At 46.1% G+C, this 11954-nt stretch overlaps 1 protein-coding gene across 5 annotated transcripts in view; it reads left to right on the forward strand.

The window, feature by feature from the left end:
* Nucleotides 1–11709, forward strand: part of LOC103373648 (phosphatidylinositol 4-phosphate 5-kinase-like protein 1) — an 18898-nt gene extending 7189 nt beyond the window's left edge. The window contains exons 7-11 of one of the 5 annotated variants that reach the window (XM_008303584.1): nucleotides 2730–2785; nucleotides 2864–2976; nucleotides 3102–3264; nucleotides 5659–5749; nucleotides 8900–9012. In XM_008303584.1, the coding sequence (XP_008301806.1) occupies nucleotides 2730–2785; nucleotides 2864–2976; nucleotides 3102–3264; nucleotides 5659–5749; nucleotides 8900–8917 (441 nt within the window). In that variant the 3' untranslated portion in view covers nucleotides 8918–9012. Of the gene's footprint in view, nucleotides 1–2729; nucleotides 2786–2863; nucleotides 2977–3101; nucleotides 3265–4450; nucleotides 4816–5658; nucleotides 5944–8899 lie in introns of those variants that run through there. The other 4 variants (XM_008303583.1, XM_008303579.1, XM_008303581.1 and 1 more) reach the window with 4 other exon arrangements.
* The last annotated feature ends 245 nt before the right edge of the window (nucleotides 11710–11954 follow it).

An 11954-nucleotide genomic window follows, 5' to 3' on the forward strand; every position in this document is an offset into this window, starting at 1 on the left:
TGTGTGTGTGTGTTAGTCCAGTCCTTGAATGTTTAGCAGTCTTATGGCTTGAGGGATGAAGCTGTTGCACAGTCGGGCCGTGTGGGCTCGCATGCTTCTGAACCTCTTGCCAGACGGCAGGAATGTAAAGAGTTTGTTTGAAGGGTGTGTCGGGTCCTTTACAATGCTGGTGGGTTTTCAGGTGCAGCGTGTGGTGTAGATGTCCTTTGTGGAGGGGAGAGACACTCCAATGATTTTTTCTGCTGTTCTCACTGTCATTAGTGAACTTTATGATGTGATTTGAACTGTGCATCGCTGCACAGTTATGAGTCAGCAGAGTGGACAGCGTTGGACTGAGCACACAGCCCTGGGGGGCCCCCGTGCTCAGTGTGGTGATGTTGGAAGTGCTGGTCCCGATTCAGACTGACTGGGATCTATCAGTCAAGAAGTCTAGGATCCAATTGCAGAGGAAGGTGTTCAGGCCCAGCAGGCTCAGCTTTCTAATCAGGTGCTGGGGGATGATTGTGTTGAATGCTGAGCTTTGTTGTCCAGGTGGGTGAGGCATGTTGGAGGTGCTTAGGAAGGTGTTGAAGATGTCTGTGAGAACATCCACCAGATGGTCTGCACACTCCCTGAGCACTTTACCAGGAATGTTTTCTGGTCCAGCAGCTTTCCGTGGGTTGACTCTGCGAAGTGTCTTCCTCACGTCAGCCATGGTGAGACACAGCACCTGGTCATCGGGGGGAGGGGTGGTCTCCCTCACCGTCTCCTCATTCTGGGCTTCAAAAGCGAGCATAGAAGTCGTTCAACACATCCAGCAAGGAGGCGTCGTCGTCACAGGCGGGAGATGTTGTCCTGTAGTTGGTGACGGCCTGGATGTGCTGCCACATGCGCCAATTGTCGCCGCTGTCCCTGAAGTGGCCGTGGATTTTCTGGCCATGTGCATACTTGGCTTCTCTGATGGCTCGGGACAGTTTGGCTCTTGCTGTTTTTAGAGCCTCAGTGTCACCCGCCCTGAAAGCAGAGACTCTGTTTATCAGTAGCGAATGCACCTCTGCAGTCATCCACAGCTTCTGGTTAGAGCGAGTGGTGATGGTCTTGGAGACACTGACATCATCAGTGCACTTCCTGATGTAGCAAGTCACTGATGTGATGTACTCCTGAGTCGCTGCTGGTTGCAGCCTCTCTAAATATTTGCCAGTCAGTGTGCTCAAGACAGTCTTCAAGAGCAGAGATGGCTCCCGATGGCCAGATTTTCACCTTCTTCTGAACCGGTTTGGAGCATCTGACGATTGGCCTGTATATTGGCATTAGCATGACAGAGATGTGGTCTGAGTACCCGAGGTGGGGGCGGGGCTCCAACTTGTACGCACCAGGGTGCTTGTGTAAACATGGTCCAGCACATTCTCCCCCCCGGTTGCAAAGTCCACATATTGATGGAATTTAGGGAGAACTGTTTTGAGATCTGCGTGGTTGAAATCTCCAGCGACAATAAACACTCCATCTGGGTGAAGGCTCTGCAGCTCACTAATTGTTTCATACAGCTCACAATGGGCTTCTTTTCCATCTGTGCTTGGTGGGATATAAACTCCAACTATAAACACGACAGTGAATTCACATGCTAAATAGAAAGGTCTACATCTAATAGTCACAGACTCCAGGAGTGGAGAGCAGAAACTGGAAACTAGCACAGAGTTCCTACACCAGGGGTGTCCAATCCTGGTCCTCGAGGGCCACAATCCTGCATGTTTTGGATGTTTCCCTCTTCCAACACACCTGATTCAAATGATCAGGATCGTTATCAGGCTTCTCCAGAGCTTGATGATGAGCTGATCATTTGAATCAGGTGAGTTGGAAGAGGGAAACATCCAAAACATGCAGGATTGTGGCCCTCGAGAACCAGGATTGGACACCCCTGTCCTACACCATTCTGTGTTGATATGAACGCACAGCCCACCTCCGCGGGTCTTACCAGACTGAGTTGGATTCCTGTCTGCACGGAAAGCGGCTTGTCCAGTTAGTTGGATGGCAGCATCCGGAACTCTGAGCCATGTCCCCGTAAAAACAAAAACACAACAATCTCTAAATTTCCTTCGTGTTGCTTGCTGCAGTCTGGTCTAGTGAAATTTATTGTCCAATGAGCGGACATTTGACAACAGGAATGGGTTAGCTTTTAGCTGAGCACGGACCCCGGTTCTCTTGCCCCGCATTTGCTTCCCTGTGCGCCGCCTTCGTCGTTCTTTCCCCCAGCAACACGCGTCCGTTGACGTCGCTGGCTGGAGGTCTGATCGCTGCAGCAGTCCAAGGTTCCGTAGCGTGTCCAGTAGTCCCTCTTCCAGGTTGGTTCATTGGTAGAATCTGTATGTTAGGAGTATTTGTCAGTGGTATACATGAACTACGGATGTTATAGTGTTCATTTTCTGAGTAAAAAGAAAGTTTTAAAAGTAGGTACTAAAAAGTGTCTAAGTACTCAAACATATATATCTAAAAAAAAGTGAACAAAGACTAACTCAGCTCACCTGGAGCAGTCGTGGCAACGTGTTGTCGCGCTGCCGTCTTGAGCTAAAATTTGAATTTTTAGTTCACAGCATATGTTATCTCAGAACCCTCCCACAGTGAGTACCTTACACATTTTAAACAGAGCACCCAACAAACCAAACTCCCCTTTGAGCAAACATTTTCTGCAAGCACATTCTGCCCTCAATACTCTTACAGTACTTACAGCACAGTGTTATCTGTCTGATCTCTAGAAGTACTTCATTGTGATGCAAAGTGTGTTTTACCCTGATGAAAGGATCAACATTAGGTAAGGTATTCACAGTATGTTTCCCCATGTCTTGTTAAGTGGATTTCTGATACATCTTACGACATTTTGGTTGCATAGATACGACATCAAAGGCTGTGAGGTGGGCAGGTGGACTAACCCTGACAAAGGAGGGAAACAAACAATAAAAGTACTGAAGGATAATAACTTTGAAGGGCAGTGCATTGAATTAGGTAAGTGTTCCTTCCCCTGCATCTAGTTACTGATGTCTGTTTACATATGACTGATTCCATCAAATAAAATGCAGCCAGCAGTGGTAAAGGCACACTAATTGGACATGTTGTTTTGCCTGCTTTAGGTCAAGAGAAATCCTGGTTTGCCAATCAAGTGAAAGTGGATGCTGCCTTTCTTCGAGAGCTTAATGTGCTGGACTACAGTCTCCTGCTGGCTCGTCAACCTCTGCATCAAGATGAACTTGAAGGGAAACACTCATTAGCAAACCTTGTTATTCGCACCACAAAGTAGGTTTTTAAAAAAAAATAAATAAAAAATTTGAATGTTAAATACGCAGAACAAGACCAAAACAGTTGTTCAAGGTTCAAGGTTCAAGCCTTTATTGGTCACAAACACAATTATACACAGCATAACATGCAGTGAAAAGTATTTAGCACCTGTTCCACACCAAAACAACAATAACAATAATTAAAGCCGCAAGCGGCATTGGACGGGTCCTCGCCCTACGCTTGTCGGCCGTCACGCACGTCAGGGTGTGGCGCAAAGGTGCTCCGGGCGGGACTGTGATCCGGCCTGTGGAGTTTCATGCAGTTCAGAGCATGTGCGGCCTAGTTACGAGCCACTTCCTGTTTAGTGGCGAGGTGCGGCGGCGTGCGTGTTGGCCGTGGTGGAAACATGCACTGTCTGAGATTCATAGCACGTATAAAGTTTGGGACTGATAGGAGCACAGCAACCCTGCCGTTTTATGGCGTTGTGGCCAAATTCAGGGGGGTGCAATTTCCACGCTGTCAGACTTTTGAAGACCGTTTTGCTAACTTTTAATCACCACCTCCTGTAGTTTGTGCTGGCCAACTTTTAGGTGTGTACGACCTTCCCTGTAGGAGGAGATAGATTTTGAAAATGGCCAAAAATGTCCAAAAGTCAGGCACAATCGGCAAAAGTGTCACCTAGTTTTTTCAAAATAACGGACTTCCTGTTGGGTTTACGGCTTGGTTGACTTTTTTGTGCGTCCTGACCTGCTACACATGCCCACCGAATCTTGTAGCTGTAGGTGAAACGGCCTTTTGACAGGACTCCGTTGAATTGCAAAAACACAGATGCCACAGACTGAGGTGGCTCTTTTTATCAGTCTGTTGAGTCTGCTCTTATCCCACTCAGAGACCCCCCTCCCCAGCACAACACTGCATAAGTAACCACTGATGCCACCACAGTATCGTAGAACGTCCTCAGCAGTGGCCTGCACACACCAAATGATGCAAGCCTCCTCAGCAGGTATAAACGACACTGACCCTTCTTATACAGAGAGTCAGTGTTATCTGTCCAGTCCAGTTTGTTATTTAGGTGAACACCCAGGTACTTGTAGGTCCTTACTCTCTCTATGTCAAGTCCCTGGATGTTCAGCAGTGGAGTGTGTGAGGGTTTCCTGTGGAAATCGATCACCATCTCCATTGTTTTGCTGGCATTTATTTGAAGGTGGTTCTGCTCACACCAGTCGACAAAGTCCATGATGACTTTCCTGTACTCACAGTCGTTCCCCTGTGACAAGCATCCTCTGGTGGCAGTGTCATCGGAGAACTTCTGGAGATGGGAACTGTCTGTGGTGTACCGGAAATCTGATGTGTAAAGGGTGAAGAGTAAAGGTGAGAGTACAGTACCCTGGGGAGCGCCTGTGCTACATACTATCACATCAGACACACAGTCCTGTAGCCTCACATACTGGGGTCTGTCAGTAAGGTAGTCCATGCAGTGTTTGCTCTAGGATTTTTTTCAGCAGTAGGGGCAGGCTCTGCGGAGAGCCGTGGCAGCGTAAACAAATGACACTTGACTGCAGATTTTACTCTTACAACCTATTTATTGAATGGCCAGTTGAAAATAGCTTTTTAAATGCTGAATCTAAACAAAAAAACTAAACAATAAAATTAAATAAATAAAAACAATAAACAATAATTTCTTGATGGGGCTGTAGAATCAGTGGCAAAGTTTGTACCCAGGCTCAGAACAATGAATTTTTCTGGGTTTCTGGAGCTCGGTAGGCCACGGGTCTAAAATGGTTGGGCTCCTTGGGGCTTGAGGTCTTTGGGACCACTACCACACAAGAAGTCTTCCACATGGCAGGAACTCTTTCCAGTCTCAGGCTTAGGTCAAAGATGTAGCAGACCACCTGACAGAGTTAGTGCACAGTCTCTAAGGAGTCTGGAGCTGATGCCATCAGGACCTGTGGATTTCCTGGCTCTGGTCTTCCTAAGCTGCATTCTCACCTGATCCACCGTTGGTGTGAAGAGAGGAGGAGAAGATGGGGGAAGAGAGGAGGGCCCCAGAGGTGGTGGTGGTGGTGAGGAAGGTGAGATAGAGGGGGCTAGCATCGAAGAGAAGCTGGAGGTAGGCAGGACAGTGCTCAGGCTAGAGGGGAAGGGGGTGAAACCAGTGTCAAATCTGTTAAAAAACAGGTTTAATTTGTTGGCCCAGTGCCTGTCCCCAGGTTCACAGTCCCTCTGTTTGCCTTTACCCTGCCCTGATGTGGTCTGGAGTCCTCTCCAGACCTCTCTCGCATTGTTTTTCTGTGGCTGGTTCTCCATTTTCTTCATGTAGTTCGCCTTACACTGTCTGATTTTTCTTTTGAGATCCCTCTGTACCCTCAGTTCTTCTCTGTCATCAGACTTAAAAGCCCTCCTTTTCTCCAGCAGCAAGGCTGTCAGCTCAGGAGTCACCATGGCTTGTTTTTTGAGAAACACCGTACCCTCCTGGTGGGCACAGTGGTCTCTACACAGAAACGTATGTAGTCCATTTAACTGGGAATGTCCTGTCCATGTGGCCCACAGAGCACCTCCCAGTCAGTGGTGTTATGCTGTATTCACACCAGACGCAAATTTATTGTACTATTCATGCGTATTTGGATACGCGTATGCACTGAGTTTACTCACTTCATTTGCGTGAATAATTCGCGTCATTCGCACGTTTAACGTGACGATTCATGTCTGGGTCCTTTTGAAAAAAAATAATAATAAAAAATCCCATTACCTCCCACACAGCCTGCTATTGGCATCAATGCCCTAACACACTTGAACTTGTTCAATGGCACATATCTAGATTGTTTTCTCCTGACTAGATCCTTGTTTGTGTTGTATCTACTCTTAGATGTATGTTGTTTTGGATAAAACCGTCTGCTAAATGAAATTGTAGAAGTGTAGTTGTAGTTTGATGACCTGTTGGAGACGATCGGGACCAGGATACAGGCGCTCTCTCTCCCAGCTGCAGGGGGCCTGTCCATCTGTCTCCTGTGAGTAAATCAATCAATATTAACGGCTTAGTTGCAAAAAAAAAAGAATGAATCATGTTTTTGATGTCACCAGAGAATCTCAACGTTGATTGGCTATCGCAGCGCGACAAATCTCTGAAGTTCAGATTTTTCAACTTGTGTGTCCAATGCAGCGAGAATCGTGTCCTTCGCACCGTGCTATTCGTGCCGCAGGGCGTTTACTAGCGTCTAATCGCATCTTCACACTGAGTTTACATGTAAAGCATTTGCGCAAATGATTTTACTCGCATCTGGTGTGAACACAGCATTAAAACCGTCTTTGAGTGCCTCAATGGCCTCTTCAGACCACTGCTTCACACACTTTTTGGTTGGGGGTTGCTTCTTCACCATAGTTGTGTAAGCAGGGAGCAGATGGACCAGGTTGTGGTCTGAGCAGCCAAATGGGGGAAGGGGGGAGGAACTGTAGGCATCTACTGTGTTTGCATACAGCAGGTCCAGAGTTTTGTTGTCCCTGGTGAGACTGTCCATGAACTGATGTAAGTTAGGGAGAGCGGCAGCATGATTAAAATCCCGGCGGTGATGAGGAAAAAGGAGGATGGGCAGTCTGTAGCTGTGAAACCATACAGTGGAGGAGCTCGCAGGCTGATACTGTGTCCACTGGGGCGATTTTTCCCGTGCGGAATTGCGTCGCTTCTCAAAATCGCCCGCTTCGGAGGCATGTCACTAGCAGCCCAGTAGGCGGTGTCTGTGTCCATGGCGATAGTGAACTCTGAACACCTCATCTTCTTCTCCTTCTATCCTGCCTGCACCTGATTGGACAATTGCGTCAACTCGCTAGCGGTGTGCTCCAGTATTTCAAACCGGACCAACATGGCGGCTCAGCCACAAACTTTTGCTTTTATTGCTAAAAAGTGCTAAAAGTATTTCTGCAAACATTTGAGGAGAGGAATAGGCTATGCAGTTGCTAATTCTGTTCTTTTTTATTTCAACAACGGCTAGTTTAGCTGTTTTCCGAAAGTTTTGCAAGGCGTCGGACCTCTACTCCCCACGCCTCATTTGCATAAAGTAGAAGTCAAGTCTACTTAATGCAAATGCACTGCAGGCAAGTCGCAGGCAAGTCGCAGGCAAGTCGCAGGCGCCGCTATGCCTCGTCGGTTGAAACGCAGAGCGTTTCACAAACGCAATGAATGGGAAGCGGGCTATAGAAACCATCAGCATTATGCAGAAAGGCAGCATAACAGGATGTTATTAACTGCAGCCACAGCTGCACCTATGGTACATAACATCAGGGTTCCCAGAACGCTATTTCCCTGAAAAAACACACTGTGTCTTGACCCACTACACTGTCTTTCAAGCTGCATGTTTCAAAAATGTGACATATTTTACAGTAAAACATGTACAAATTTTATTAAGAAACTCGTTTCTCTACCGTCGTCTTCACTGCTAATGCTGCTATTTGTTAGTAGTGAAGACGCGAACGTCTTCACTAACTGGGGGGAGTGTTGCTAAGATCACCCTCCTCAGGGTCAAGACGTCCTGCTGGGTGCTGCTGCCCATCCAGGTGGTGATACTCCCAGACACTCTCAATGGTGCAGGTGTAGAAGTTCCTGAGCACCTTCAGAGGGAGCTTCAAGTCCCTCAGGCGTATGAAGTGGTAGACACTGACAAACTTTCTTCACCAGGGTGTTGATGTGACAGGACCATGTCAGGTCTTGTGTGATGTTAACACCCAGGTACTTGATGCTGTCCGCTCACTCTACCTCTGTCCAGCTGATCCTGAGTGGGTGGTATGCCCTCTGCTGCTTCTTGCTGTAGTCCACAATCAGCTCTTTAGTCTTGCTGACGTCCAGGAGGAGGCTGTTGTCGCTGCACCAGTCCTCCAGGTGGGTGATCTCCATCAACTAGTCTTCTTCACTGTTGGAGATCACATCCACCACTACTGTGTCGTCAGCAAACTTAATGAAGGTGATAGAGTCTGATGTGTACAGACTGTCATTGGTGTACAATGAGTACAGCAGAGGGCTCAGCACACAGCCCTGGGGAGCACCAATGTTCAGGGTGCGTGAGGGGGACAGGTGATTCCCCACTCGAACCACCTGTGGTATGCTGGTCAAAAAGCTGTAGAGCCACCTGCACAGGGAGGAGGTGAGTCATGCAGCTTAATGACCAGTCTGAAGGGGATTATGGTGTTGAATGCTAAACTGAAGTCCACAAACAGCATTCTCTGTGTATTGCTGTGCAATACAGTATTTTGCATTTGAAATCTTCGACTGGTCCAGTGAGGTTTGTAACAAACATTTTTACATAACCTAATGAAACTAGCCAATCGTGGGTGCCCCGGTAGCTCAACAGCTTGAGCAGGCGACCCATAAAACAGGGGCTATAGTCCCTGATGCAGCGGATAAGGGTTCGAATCTGGCCCACGGCCATTTGCTGCTGGTCCTTCTCCCTACTGCCTTTTCGTCCTCTCTATACTGTCCAGTCAAATAAAGCCAAAAGGGGAAAAAAACTAAGTAATATTAGAAAAAATAAATAAAATAAAAGTAATTGTCCACTTCATCACTCATTCAAAACAAGCTTTTCACTATAAGGCCTGCTTTTCTCAGAAACCTTTATGAAATACCCTCTAACTGTGTTTTATCGGTTCTTTTTCAACTCTCACATAGGTCTGTGGACTTGGATGAACACCCTACGGAGTCAGACCCCTCCAAAATTCGTTTACTGAAAGATACCTCAGGCAAGGCAACGTTGGATGCTACAGAGTGTGGGTCAGGTCAGCTGCAGGCAGCAGCTGAAGCCACAGATGAAGGGATCACCCTTCAGGAGACAACCTGCCCTGCCAGAGACACCAGCACTGACTTAGAACTGCAGGAATTCCACGAGCATCATCGCAGGTTACTGCCCAACTTCCAAAATGCAGTTCATGTGATAGATGGGCCACACTGCCGCTACTTTGTGGGTATTATAGACATTTTCACTGTCTATGGAATAAAGAAAAGACTTGAGAACCTGTGGAAAACCCTCCACTACCCGGGCAGGGCTTTTTCCACAGTCAGCCCCACCAAGTACTCACAAAGGTTTTGCCAGTGGATACAGGAGCATGCTCAGTGACAAATGCAGAAAGCATTCCTTACAGATAGATACACTTGCTGTTCTAACCTCCAGAGTGTACTGAATGGACTTCTGTCCCATTTTGTCTTCATCACAGCAGCTGGAGACAGTCTGCTGTTTATGCAGCAGGCGTCTCTGAAGCAAAAAGCTTACTTTAAATATATGCAAATACATATACTTCTTTACCTATTCCTATGTTACATTTTTTCCTTTTACTAATATTCTCTGCACGATTAAAAAAATTAGATACATTTGCAAAAGTTACAGACCCATCTCACTGTTGGGCTTCGATGAGAAGATCCTGTCTAAGCTCTTATCTAACAGACTCAGCAAAGTTATCACCACCATAATCCGCCCTGACCAGGTGGGGTTCATCCCTAAACGTAGCTTCGTCAATAACATCAGACGATTAATTGATATCATGTGGGCCACCCATTATAGTTGTTCCCCTGCTGCTGCCATCTCCTTAGATGCAGAAAAGGCCTTTGACAGGGTTGAGTGGCTTTATTTATTTACCACCCTGGAGGCATTCGGCTTTACTAATACATTTATCAAATGGATAAAACTTTTGTACACCCACCCCAGGGCTGCAGTGTTAACTAATGGCCTGGTCTCGCCCTGGTTCGAACTGGGTAGGGGGACCAGACAGGGTGATGGAATCTCCCCAGGGCTTTTTGCTCTGGCTTTGGAACCTCTGGCAACAGCTATCCAATTAGACCCCTTGATTTCAGATGTAAAAATTGGCCAATCTACCCACAAGCTTTCCTTATATGCTGACGATATCCTTGTTTTTGTCTCTGAACCAGAATGCTCTCTTCCTGCATTACTGAAACTAATAGATACATTCTCTCACCTGTCAGGCTACAAAGTTCACTGGTCAAAATCAGAAGCTCTCCCTTTAACATCTGACTGCCCGAGGAATATCTTCCTGAAGGGAAATTTTTCCTGGCCTAGCCATGGTATTAAATACCTGGGTATCACCATCTCCCCTAGACTAGCGGACTTAGCTAAAGTCAACATGGACCCCCCCTGCTAAGCCAACTCAAAGCAGATATTGATAGATCCCTTTATTCCTATCATTATGGGAGAAAGCTAATGTTCTGAAGATGACTTGTGTACCCAAGATTAATAACCTTCTCCAGGCGCTCCCAATCAGAATCCCTCTAAAGTATTTTAAGCAACTAGATATGCTTTTTAATAGATTCCTCTGGAATAATAAGCGTCCTAGACTTAACGTATCAAAATTACAAAAACCTATTGAAGAGGGAGGTTTGGGCATTCCAAATTTACTATTGTACTATTATGCTTTTAGCCTCCGACACCTTGCTCACTGGTGCCTCCCCCCAGAACGTGCCCTTCCCTGGTTTCACACTGAAAAGGACCTTTGTCATCCACTGCCCCCCATCCACCTTGCTACAGCTGCACTGCCTGGAGAGGCCCAGACCCACCCTATCCTTCCAAATATGCAATGGATCTGGAAAAGAATCTCAATCATACTTGAATCTAATCCCAACTTGAATCTGTCTGCAAGTATCTGGTTGAATCCCAAACTAAAAATAGGAAATAAGCCATTTCTGTGGAAGCAATGGGTGGAAAAAAGTATTCTGGTGCTAGGAGATCTATATGATGGAGGCATACTGAAATCATTTACAGCACTAGTACAACAGTTCGGCCTCCATCAACAGCAGTTCTGGCGATACCTTCAAATAAGACATTTCCTGTCTCAAACCTTTGGTTCCATTTCAATAGCCCCGGCCTCTGCTTCTGCCTCTAAAAGCCCTCCCATCAGCACAGGCAGAGTGGGTGCAAACATCCCTCATGCTGGGAAGGAAGCTCATACTTTCAGAATGGAAGATGACAACACTACCACCAGTTAGGGTGTGGTTCTCACAGATGGGCATAGTGGCAGCTCATGAAGGTCTCTCTTTTAGATTAATTAACCAGATTGAGAAATACCATGCTAAGTGGGGTAACTACATCTCATTCATCAGAGGACCCTGACATTTGGGTAGTCCTGATAATGGACTACTCCTAGTGGAGCAATTGCTTTTATTTTCATTTTTCATACCATCTGCCAATTCTGCTACATTGTATGTTGTTTTTTCCTTTTTAAAAATCTTGGCGCATGTAAAATGGTAGACATATACGTGCGTGTGCATACATGTGTGTAGTGTGCATGCACAGGTGTGTATGTATTTCAAAATCTCTAATGCCATTTGATTTTTGGTTTTGATTGTTTTGATGTATCGTTCGTTATTGTTATTGTTATTGTTTGAGGTTGTTAATAATAATAGTGACATAGACAAAATTCTGTGACATATACACTGCATATAAACGATGGACATAAAGACTATATTATCACCTATTGGTTTGTGGACCACCGTTCTGATGTTGCAAATTTCGCATTTGATCATATACACAACCAGGCATAACAAGTGGACAGTGGTTCTAAATGGAGAATCCAACGATAGTATGGTGATGTAGGGTTTTAGTGTTAGAAAATAATCTTGGTGCTCAGTCAAGAGTGTTTTATAAAGTTAAGGGAATTAACTTAGAGCTTAGGTAACTAAAGATCAGATACGTAAAGTGACTGGATGTAAGCTATAGAAA

The sequence above is a fragment of the Stegastes partitus genome, unplaced genomic scaffold (genome assembly GCF_000690725.1).
Source record: "Stegastes partitus isolate 25-593 unplaced genomic scaffold, Stegastes_partitus-1.0.2 Scaffold2038, whole genome shotgun sequence".
NCBI classification, from domain to species: Eukaryota; Metazoa; Chordata; class Actinopteri; family Pomacentridae; genus Stegastes; species Stegastes partitus.